The sequence below is a fragment of the Lepidothrix coronata genome, unplaced genomic scaffold (genome assembly GCF_001604755.1).
Source record: "Lepidothrix coronata isolate B3197 unplaced genomic scaffold, Lepidothrix_coronata-1.0 Scaffold38, whole genome shotgun sequence".
Lineage (NCBI taxonomy): Eukaryota > Metazoa > Chordata > Aves > Passeriformes > Pipridae > Lepidothrix > Lepidothrix coronata.
Window position 1 is genome coordinate 3,672,154 of NW_016690218.1, and position 12,217 is coordinate 3,684,370.

Here is a 12,217-nt window from a genome sequence, read left to right on the forward strand (position 1 = left end):
TAGGACTGCTTTTTTAAAAGCATGTTTTATAGTTTCCCCCCCCATCATTCTTTAAAATGCTTTGGAAAAACTCCTTTGTCAGTTGACTTCTATATTCCCTTAAAAAAAAACCACATCAGCTAACAATTTTTATAATATTGGTTGCTTTTTTGGACAAAAAAAAAAAGGGGGGGGAAAAAATGTGAATTAGGCAGAGAAGAGGGCCAAACATTTTAGAAGTATTTATAGCAATTTGATAGCTCTCTGAGGAAAAAAAATCATCTTCCATTTAGTGTTTTAAATATGTACTCCTTTGTGACGTAAGCACTTTCAGCCGAAAATGTTTCCTGAATACTTGGTAAAATTGTTGTCTCTTGGAACCAAATAATTTGCCCCCGCCTCCAAATGTACTGATAAAAATAATGGTTTGCTGCCCTTGGGATTATCCAGGCCAATATTTGCCATTAGTTCCTAAACAGAACGCACCCACAATGTCTTATTTAGCGAGTCAACCAAGTATCAAGTCCAAAAAACTAAATCTGCACGTTCTATTGATCCAGAAGCGTTCATACAGACAGAAGTATCACAGCAGAGCACGATGAGATACACAACAAATGCGCAGAGTGGTGGACCTGCCAGGTTCACAAAACACTGCACATCCAGGCTCAGACTGTGTGTGTTACTTTACTTGTTGGAATGTCATCCCCACCGTGATCACTGAACCGCCGCTGTTTCTGGTTGGTCGATATACTGCGCTGGACCTTCAGGTGAGCCGGAGACTGCACGGAGCTGTTGTTGAGGTCGCTGCTGGGACGAGATCTTTGACCCAAGTTGCTGCTGGACAAGGAATCGCCTACTTCAAACTACAAGAAAAACAGTTTTTCAAGGCATAAAGAAAATTCAACAGTGCTGGGATTTTTATGGCATAATAAGGCAAAAAGTCCCAATAGAAGGCTTTTTTTCTTTATAGTTTAAAATTGTATCCAGAGTAGAATATTCTTCAAGACGGATTTTATCACTTCATCTATGTTTAATGTTCTTTAAAAACACACAGCTAAAGCTAAGTTAATGAATGCTCAAAATAAAATTAGAAGAATCCTGACAGAAAGAAAAAGTGTGCTATTTTAAAACCTAAGCCACGGAATGGCTCCCCCTGGTTTTTTTGATTTTATTTTAAAGCCCAAAAGCATTCATAGCTTCAGAACAATTTCAAAAGGCATCGGACTGAGTCAGAAGGGCTAAAAATGCAAGTACTGATTAAAGGATTCTTTATGGCCTTCTAAACATCTTTATGTAACTGGTAGGTAACTCAGCCACCGGTTTGTTGATATCTAAGAAGCAGAAGCTGTAAGTAAGAGCAGTGGAAAAAGACAAATATCCTCTTCCAAGCAATTTGAGTCAAAATGATTTTAGACAGATTCCCTCCATGCTCTGCCATCACAAGGGAATTCAGGTTCAGAGATGTGAGAAAATGCACTCAAGGATGCATGTATCAGATCTACACTATCTTGGAACTGAAGGAAGGCCAATGACACAGCAGGAAAAATTCCTTCAAAAAGAAAGTCTTGTTCTCAGTCTGATTTCTTGAAAAATCCATGTGATTCCAAAAGATTTACAGATTCGTCTAGTTCCAAAATAGTAGAAAGATTTTCTACCGCCAATTTATTAATGATTACAATGCAATTATTTATTAAATAATAAAATATACTATAAACAAAACATGAGCGAGAAAGGACGAGCATTTCTGAGAAATAAAGGATGTCATATCTGAGTAGTTAGAAAAATAATTCCTGCAGTCAAATTTACTATTTTAGATTTTAACTGAAAACACACATGACAGGAAGAAGACTCAGCATTTAGAAATTATGCCAGATTAACAATCAGCTTTTTAAAAAAGCAATCTAATGTATTTATAAGCAAACATGAAGATACTTAATTTAACTTATTTCTTCATATGGGATATCTAAGAAGATATCCAAGGAGATATGAAAAGGGAAAGACATTAATAAGTGATTAATTACAATTTTTTAAAAACATTACAAAATAATCAATACAAATATGAACAAGCAGAATATTCAACCCAGCAATATATAAAGGTTAAAACAGAAAATGTAAATTAGATAGCACTTACTTCAGGTGGTTTTCTACCTAGAAGCAGGTAAGTAGCCATGACTTCATCATACTTTTGGTTTACTAAAGATTCATGAATCTCTTCTCTTGAAAAGCCCATTGTGACCATAATGTCTAAAAGTAAAACAAACCAGATGCATCAGCAGAATAAGTACTTGGGTTTAGTGACAAATTAAGAACTGTGAAAATAGAAAAAAATCTTATAATTTACAGGTAACTAAGATTCAATGCAACCCACTGAAGTTTTTTTGCTGTGCAAAAATAAAAAATGCTGCAACTCCTCTCTCTCAGTGTTATTTTCATCTTGAAAACTCTCAACTATATTATACAACTCTTCACTAATTTATACAACACTCAATGTTATTCAACAAACAAATAAAGCACTGGCAAATAGAAACTATGAATAGATACAGGATCAACACAGTAACTTAGTCTAACCATAGCAGGCAAAAATTGCTGCCCTCATAACAAAATCTGTTCCCTTCAGCCCATTGTAGTCTTATTTGTCTACTGTGTTTGTAGATTCATGTCAGCTCAGTGAAGTCACAAGAGTAGTTATAAGGAGGGCATTGTAATGGAATTCCTCATTTAAATAAAAAGAATGCATTTGACTTGTATGATGAGACTGCAGGTCAAATTCAGTAAGGGTTTAGTTCGGCTTACAAGACAAAAATTGTCTGTGTACATCAGATGCAACACCTTTGTCAAACTCTCACCTATTCTCTTGGTGTCATTAAAATCTGGTTCAGGCTCAGTATATGGCTTTAGTTCTTCTTCTTCATGGCCAACATTCATCCACCGATCCTTCATAATTTGCTAAAAAGAGAAATAAGCTTCAGGTCAACATTCCATTTACCAGACCCCATGTGCTAGCTGGTCTGCTGAAAAACAATTTTAAATTCATAATAATCTGAATGCTGCTCTTTCCCTTACACCTTTTTCCCCCCTCACATCTTTATTTTCATTTTTCACATCTTTTTGTTTCCATTAGCTCATTTTCCCTACAATTTACCTTTTATAATACAAATCCCCTGCCTGAAATACCAGCAGAACTACTGAGAGAAAAACCCCTGCAGTTTCAACACAAAAATCTTTCATTTTGTCCCCTTCACTTCCACTGTCTCCTAATCTCATCTTGCAGAGTGTCTGACACTCATCCCCTAATCTTGGTTAAGATCCCTAGATGCTACTACAATACCAATTCTATCACGATAAATAACTCCTTCAAATAATAGCAAAGGAAAGTGTTTAGAAACTAAGGAATATTTCAGGAGCATGCCGATGCTTCCTACAGTCATTAGTTTCAAGATCATTATGCCAACTGGTCATTTTTTCCTATGGATCTTCTCACTGCACTTGACCTAAATATGTTCACAGTTTGGCTGGAGGGAGAAATGCCTCTTAACTCTCTCTATGCCAGGTAGTTATTTACTCCAGAAATTTCTTCTGCATTCTTTGGAAAATTTCCTTCTGCTGCATTCCAGATCTTTTATATGCCTTTAAGATCGATCATCCGGAATCCTTAAGCATCACAATTTCTCTGTAAGGGCATATTCATCTTTAAAACACCTAACACCATTTTCCCTCCTACAGCAACAGGCACACATGTCTCTTTAGGTACAGATGCTAATACTGCTCACTACACAAACAGAAGAATGAAACAAGTGCCAGCAAATTAAGTTTCCCACAGGCTCCAAATATGCCTTGCGAACACCGAATTAAGTTATTTCTCACAAAGAGCCACAGACTCAATTTTCCATTGATATAACCAAATTCTTTGTATGTAGTGCTGCTGCCAAATTACAGACCCCAATAGCTGTACCCTTACGAGAACAATACAGAACTTTGTACTTGGGCCAGTTTATATTTTGCTGACAATAAGACTTATAGATTTGTTCTACCATGGAATTGATTTTTGGGCTTTTGAGGGGGATAAAAGGGGAGGGATTGTGAACACATATTGCTATATTGTATTTCTGACACACAGAGCATGAGTCTACTTGACAGTAGACTTTGGTTACATATTTGCAGTCTTGCAGTAACATAAGCAACTCCCCAAAGAGTACTGTGCAGTATCTGCAGTCCTTTTTTAAAGGCATTTTTTTTAAAGATACCATTAAATAAATCTGAAGTTAAGTAAATCCGAAGTTTAAGCACAATGAAGTGGATGACAGGAATCACTGCTCAAATCCTACTCCCAATCTTGATGCTTCTTGAATTAACAGGCAAACCCAACAATGCCCACTTAAAGTTTTTCATGTCTCTTCAGTAGGTGGATCTGTAGTTCAATGTAATCTGTTCTCGATTTCCATCTGTTAAATATCTAAACTAGCTTCTGTCTTTCAAATACACAGTCTCAGAGGCACACTGAGTTATTGTACAACTCTTAAACAGGCTCTTACAATCAAGCATTTTGAAGCGACACAAACAATCCAATTCCAGGATCAATATTACATTTGTGCAAGTTCAGCTGGGCTTCCAGTCAGCTGACTGAAGAGCAGCAGCCTTGTTCAGGGTATTTAAAAATCTGACCCAAACTGTACCTCTTAAACACCAACCCAAACTAAATTTCAACCAACTAGGTATGATTAAGAAACTTTCCCTCAATTTTCAGAAAACTATCTAATAAAAATCTAGTCTGGCTCAAGACCTGTCTGTGTCAAAATTATTTGCTTTATTACACTTCATAAGCATAAATCTGCTCTGTGGGAATTTCGAAGCAATGCTATGCAAAAGAATTGAAGATTGAAGGAGAGGGAAAGAGGAGTTTGTTGAAATCCTGACAGAGAGATCCACATATTTTATGACAATGCATTTTTCCACCTCTTCCTGGGAAGATTTACTGGTTTATAACAACATTCTCTTGCTTCTAAAATGTTCTCTCTCTGCTGCAACCACAAAAAAGTCTAGATGAAGCATTTTAATAAAGATTTGCATGGTCCTTACTGAAGGACAAGTGCTAAGCCTAACCCATACAGTGCTGACCCTGTGTGAATCTCAGCTTTGATGCTAATGTCACTGATAAACACCCTCATGGGATGGTCTGCAAAAAACATGCATGGGAACTGAGAGGGTCTATGGCTGGGACTGAGAAAATAATCAAAAGACAATGCACAAATAAATCTTCCCCACCTAAGATGACACTGTCTTTCCACTTTTAGAAACTTGTAATAAATATATACTTTCATTCTAAACATGTATTTTTAGGAGTGCTCAGAGAGAAGAAACAGTAATTTCTTTCCAAACCACACACCATAGTTTTTTAATTCAACAAATATGATTTCAGGAATATTCCTTTTAAAAAAGGTTGTGATGTCTCTCTCTCTCCCTCAGATTAGCATACTGATCATTGCCTGTTATCATCAGTGTTTTGGTACTGGCTCAAGACCCTCTGTCACACAAAATTCATTTGCTCTCTTCCACACAATCTGACAACCTTGCCATTTCAGCGAGGCTGCTATTCAACACCTCTCTCCAGGGACTGGAAGGAATTTTAGAAGAACTGGATAACACTACAATATCTAGAATGAGAGTGAAATTAGATCTGAAGAGAAACTGCTGAAAATCCAGAAGAAAACTCATAAAGGAAAAATCTATTTTCCTAAAACTTAAACATGAGACAAGAAAACAGCGATTTTTCAGCATCTTCGAGTGACTACACTCTTGTCATTATGTCCACTAGACAGTAATAATTGTACATAATTAATGAATATCAGTGAAGTAGAACCCATCATTCACTATTCTCTTCAGCACAAATTTTATTCAAGTTAAAACTATTTATAACAAGTCATAAACCAGCATCAGTTTGAGATGAGGAACATGCAGACAGAGCTCAGTGAATGCAAGCCTCCTTGCACAGGTAGCATCCATGCCAGGGAGCATAACTCATGCCACTACAAATAAAAAGCTGCTTAAATGGGATTATTCTCTGGGACACCAACCACTGCTGCACAAGTATGTGTAGAAAGATGAAACAAAAGTCACTGGTGATTAACTCATGCAAATACTATTTTAAAAGCATTCTGTTTATCTTCTGCTCTACTTTCATCTCTATGGTAAGTAGATGCTATTTTTAAAAAATCTCTTGTTGTTAAAGAAATCACAAAATAGAACAGAGCAGCTTTTAGAGTGAACTCTACACCAAATATTTGTTAAATACCAGCTCTGGAGTTACCCAGTAATTACATGCCAATACAGCAATCTTGAACAAAACAGCCCCTTAAAAAACACTGAACTTTTTAGACACTTTACAAGTTATGCACAAATATACTCTACATCCCATGAAAAGAAAACCCAATTTACTGACTAAAAAAAAAAAAAAAAAGAAAAAATTATAACTCAGTAGAAATCCTCAAAATAGATTTTAGCTAAGGGACACAGCAGGTATTATTATATATTTTAATTTTTCAGCTATTCAGAAACAAAACTACCAGGAGGGGGAAAAGAAAGGACTGAACAGAAGTAATTAGCAATTATTAGTTTATCATTCAAAGAGTCCTAAGTGTTTACACATATGGCACTAAAACTAGCAAAAATCCCAGTTTTCCATCACATTTATTGTTCTTGTACATATATTTTAAGTCATGCTGAAAACAGTAAGTTAAAAAAATTACGGTCCTGCCTGCTGCTGTTTTTGTATTTTTGTTTTTGGGGTTTTGCTTGTTTGTTGGGGTTTTTTTGTTTTGTTTTGTATTTTGTTTTTGCGGGGTTTTGTGTGTGGGTTTTTTGTTGTTGTTATTGTTGTTTTAGGGGTTTTTTTCTGAAAAACTCCAAAAAGAAAATATTTACAATCTTGTCCTGCTTTCCACAAATTTTGAACTATCTCTATTAGCTGACTGAAACAACAGGGAGCAGCTTACACTTGGAAATGCTCTTCAATGATAGTCAGCTGCAATTTAAAAGGTTAGACTTTCATTCATTAACACTTTCTATTTTCAAGCTATACTGTTTCTGGGACATTTCCTCACTAATTTTTTTTAACAAAACTTTGGGGCCCTTTAAACAGAAAGGAAGTATCTATTGTGAAAAATAACAAGTCTTCAGAAATTACTGTATGTTACGCTTTCTTAATCTAAAAACCTTTTTTCCAAGATGAAATGACTTACTTCCAAGCTGCCTCGTTTTATTGGATTCAGTACTAGTAGCTTCTTAAGTAGATTTTCACAGTCTGTGGACATATAGAATGGAATGCGGTACTTCCCCCTCAGTACTCGCTCCCTCAGTTCCTTTAAAATAGAGTTTTAAAAGGTGAGCTCCTAATGACACAGGAGATTTAAAGACAGTAAAAAGCCAAGCTTTCAGACTGTAACTGTACCTTTAGATTCTGTCCATCAAATGGCAATGATCCGCTTACTAGTGTATACAAAATCACCCCAAGGCTCCACACATCCACTTCAGGACCATCATATTTCTTTCCTTGGAAAAGTTCAGGAGCAGCATAAGGTGGGCTTCCACAAAACGTGTCCAGTTTATTACCAACCGTAAATTCATTACTAAAGCCAAAGTCTGCAATTTTAATGTTCATATCTGCATCAAGGAGAAGGTTTTCTGCCTAAGAGAAAAATAAAAGGGAAAAAAGACAATGTTTGTATCAAAATAAGTGTACATATATATATATAGTATAATGTATCATCAATCAATAAAAAAAATGTTTCTTTTTCTAAAATGATTCACCATCTGCATCTTTCTTACAGAACAAAAGAAACTAATATCCCCAAATACATTACAAGGACTGAAAACTGACTATGTTTACTCAGGAAAATAAAACTGTTAAATGCAGCTAAATAGATTTAAAACTCAGCTAGTGAATCAACTACAAAGATTTTATTTTCTGGAAGAAATATCTTAGTTCAGCTTTAGACTGAAGTATCTAGACATCTCAGAATAGCAGCTGCAGCTTTTGACAGGTTCATGCCAACTTCTGATGCCAAGGAGAGTAAATCTAATCCCAGACATCATCTACCATTTTGTGGAGTAAATGTTAGAAGGGATTTAAGACTTTAGAAGAGACCTTCTGCTTACAAGATGAAACACTTCAAGCTACATGCTGTATCTCAGCATTCTGTACCAAAAAATTCTCTCCCTTTTATTATTAGCGTTTGCTGCAACAATAACACCAAGGTGTTAACACTCAAGTACCTAATTTTTTTCATACACAATGTATGTATTCCATACATCTAAGAATACTAATGCCCATGCACCAATGCATCACATAAACATAGATGCAAGTATACAAGCACCTGGAAAGTCAGTAAACAGTATCTTATATTTACTACCACAGGTAGGTCAGAAGATTAAAAGGGTGAAGTTACAGAAATACTAATAAGTACCATGGGAAAAAAACTGCATTTCTCAAAATGCAAGGAAGCTTCTCTCAGCTCCTGATCTGCATATCAGCAACACAGGAGCAGCACTGAGCTGTGCAGGAATCCTCTTTCAACAGGAGGACAGACAACAGTCAGTGCAAAGGGTTCACCTAATTGCCAAATATCAGTTTTATAGCAAACAGACATGTCTCAGATACTGTGCCAGAATGAAGCTCAGGAAAAATATAAAAATGCCTTAGCTCACCATCAGAGAAGCAGCAAACTAATTGTTAGTTGCTTTGATTAAAAGAGTAAATATGATTTTGTTTGGGTTTGCTTGTTTGTTTGGGTTTATTTTTAATAATTTCACTTACACTCAATGAACAGAACAGGAGACAATTAACCATCAGTAAATCAAGCTAATAGCTGTGCAACAGAACTCAGCCTTTATCAGGACTAAAATACAGCCTGTTTGTAAAAACTCTATCCTGGAAAATATTTTATTTTCCCAATTCATGAGAAATTCATGGGACCTGTGATCCCAGCTGGTTCCAGCTGATGTGCCTGCAGACAGACTCACAGAGCTATTTTCCAGATTTAACAGCCTTTTACACTACTGCACAAAGACTTCATTTTCCTTGTGGTGAAAACAGTACTGTCAGTGCAGCTGCTCTGCGATTACAATAGTCCTCCTGGTTCAACAGTACTCTGCTACCCGAGTACCCCATGCTTTTGGGTTCCTCACTTTGAACAAAAGCACCAAAAAACCTTTTTAATAAGCCAAATAGAAAGACTATGCTCTTGTTGGTTACATGTTCAGGGCAAAAAAAATACAAAGAGAAAAGGTAAGGTAAGTTTTGTGCATCAAGGGATGAGCAAAGCTGAAATTGGTTATAGCTGTTTATAATCACAGAAAGTTAAAAGGAGACAGTTTAAGTTCCCATGGGCCTTGCACTTCCTCCTCTTCTGCCAGAATAGCCTGGACAAACTTGCACATTTTCTTAAACAACTTCCCAGTTTAGTCTGAAGTAACTTAAATTTGATAGAGTTTAACCTGTTATTAAAGTCAAAAAGTCTCATCAAAAATATCCAAAGTGGTGGTAGACCTCTGCCTTGAGGTGCTGCAACGTCAATTGCTCAATGTGCTGATACCATGGAGAGTTAACAGAAGCAGATGAGAATGCAGACACAACTTTAAAGTTGCTTTTTCCTCCTCTGCAGCTCCATGAGAATAGTTTTAAAGGAGACAGATGACATAATACTTGGAAAGAAGAGACGAAGCAACAACACCTCCTCAAAGCCATACATACATTTAGCCCTTTTTCCTTTGGGAAATGTATTTTTTGTTGGCTAGGTTGGCTGGCTCTCAATTACACCTAACTGAACTTTACAAATGAGTCTACCATAACTCCAGCCAAGAGATGAAGAAGAGAGAATATCAAATAAAAGAGTTGTTTTAGAGCCTGCCTGCCTTGCAAATAGGAAGATCAGCAGCAGACTACTTGTGGCAGGCAATTTCTGCGTGAACGCTGCAAAGTAGTTTTGGACAGGCCTGCGAGGAATGCAGTGAGCTGTGTGTGTGCTATGGAACCAAGAGATGAAGGAGTGGTGGAGGCTGTAACAGGCTCTGGGAGAAAGAGCAAGATACTGAGTAACTGCAGGGGTTAATGCAGCAAGGCTCAGTAGTATAGCTGGGCTGAATAAACCAGTGCTAGATAAGCATGAGGAGATGGCTGGCATTCTATTTCCAGCCAAGTGTAGGAGCGAGAGAACCAGGAAAAGTGGCTTGTCCTGGCAAGCCAATAGGTCCCTAGGTGCAGCCTTCTGGAAAGCTCAACAACAGTGGCTGCAGTAAGCTCCGGGGAGTTTGACAAAACATTCACAGGCTCCAAACCACCACGCAAGACGTGGAGGAATTTTTTTAAATCAAGATTTCAGTGAGATCCCAGCCCTTTCCTTCCTTGCATTCTGACTTCAGAGTGCTGGCCAGGCACCTCCACCATCAGATGACAACAATCCCGGGGCAGGGACGACTCAGCAGAAAAGGACGTATTATCCAGCACCATGTGCACATGCAGGAGCTGGCAGATCGACAGATATGAGGGAACAGATTTTTAAGATTGAAATTCAGAGAACACTGTAGCGTATTATAAGAAAATTAAGACAAAGGACACTGGTGGAAAAAAAAACAACAAACCCTTAAAAATTATTCAGCCTCAGCTTTTCACAAGTATTTAGATACATTAGTAGAAAAGAACCTACACCAATGTTTTCTTTGTAAATGCACAAAGACATCAAAGCAAGAGCACAAGACAGCTTTTAAGTGGAACTTGTGTCCAAGTCTCATGATATCTAAACTTGGCACTAAGACAACTTCATGCTGAAGGGCTAGGTTGTACCTATTGTTGTTCAGCAATTGCTGAACTCTTAATATGGTCTGGTGGTTTACATAGATAGATTACCAGAAAGCATAAAGAAAAGCAAATTCAGCTAATTTCTCTTTACCCTCAATTTATTTTTCTGCCCAAATTAGACACTACAGTATAAACCAGAAGTTCAAATGGATTAAAAATCTAACATATTTCTTAAAAATCACTAAGAAAAAACCCTTTTACATATCCTTGAGATATATTTTAAGTGAAAATATTTTAATTAAGTAGTGCTGACTGGTATCAATTGAACTTCTGCAGCTTCACAGTGTAGATATCAGCATGACAGCAGGTATAATTCTCTGGAGAGCATGTCCTTTCCTTAAAGCCAAAATTGGAATGAAAGTAACATATGTTCTATTCTTGTCTCTTCCCTGTTCCAACAGGCAAGCTATGTTATTTTTGTGCTTCAGAAAACTAAGAATAAAAAAGTGAGTTCTTTCATTCACATGTTTGAGGCATTCACAGACAGTGGCAAGGACAAATATACAGAATGAAATTAAGACTATACTGTCAGGCAGTAAAAAGTAAAATAAGTAACAACCTACCTTAAGATCACGATGAACTATGCATTTTTGATGACAGTACTGTACAGCAGATACAATCTGAAACACCAAGATGAACAGTGAATTATTTTATTTCAACCTCAGTATAAGTTTTTGCATATTATTTAGTAACTTTGGTTCCTGATATGATTCATTAGAACGTAAGAAATGAATAAATAAGGCTTTTATTTTAGAAAATATTCATCTAGGTTTCTTTCATTAAAGCTTAAATACTAAAAGGTCACTAAAAGTAGCTCATTTTTCTAAAATATTCTAAAAATAAGTTTAATACATACTCTTCAAGGTAACAGGAGAAATATATTTTAAATGCAAATCACCCAATAGCAATAACTATTAAAAGGAAATTAATCCACCCTCCAACCCAAATAGCCATATGTATCATCTCAGATTTTATCTTCTAAAATATCAATCGTCCAGCTCTGCAATTCACCACCAACAGAACAATTCATTCAACATTATCATATATGTCTTTCACATATATAACAAAAAACAAGTCTGAAACAGCAAGTTCGGAGCAGTTTCCTTACACATTAATTATAGAGCTTTAATTCTGCAGAATACCAAACATGCTATATTTATCTAATTAAAGCTTTTCCAAAATAATCACTAAAACCAGGGTAATAAAAGGATTAAAATGAGAAAGTTTTCAAGAAGAATATACAATCCTATTACAGAACAGCCTTCATACAAAACGGTGTGACATGACACAGCAACACATGTCATCATATCAACATCTGTAGATAGAACATCTGTTAAATTCTAAAATATTCAGAAAAGGATTTAAACCTCAAGTGAGTCACAAAAAAAA

General features: G+C 36.3%; 1 protein-coding gene across 5 annotated transcripts in view; it reads right to left on the minus strand.

Annotated features, from left to right (window-relative positions):
- Nucleotides 1-12,217, minus strand: part of MARK1 (microtubule affinity regulating kinase 1) — a 58,753-nt gene that overhangs the window by 13,282 nt on the left and 33,254 nt on the right. For all 5 annotated transcript variants that reach the window (XM_017812881.1, XM_017812879.1, XM_017812880.1 and 2 more), the window contains 6 exons: nt 11,392-11,448; nt 7,424-7,660; nt 7,215-7,334; nt 2,826-2,925; nt 2,111-2,223; nt 689-842 (listed from right to left, as the gene is read on the minus strand). In XM_017812881.1, coding sequence (XP_017668370.1) covers nt 689-842; nt 2,111-2,223; nt 2,826-2,925; nt 7,215-7,334; nt 7,424-7,660; nt 11,392-11,448 — 781 coding nt within the window. The remainder of the gene's footprint in view (nt 1-688; nt 843-2,110; nt 2,224-2,825; nt 2,926-7,214; nt 7,335-7,423; nt 7,661-11,391; nt 11,449-12,217) is intronic.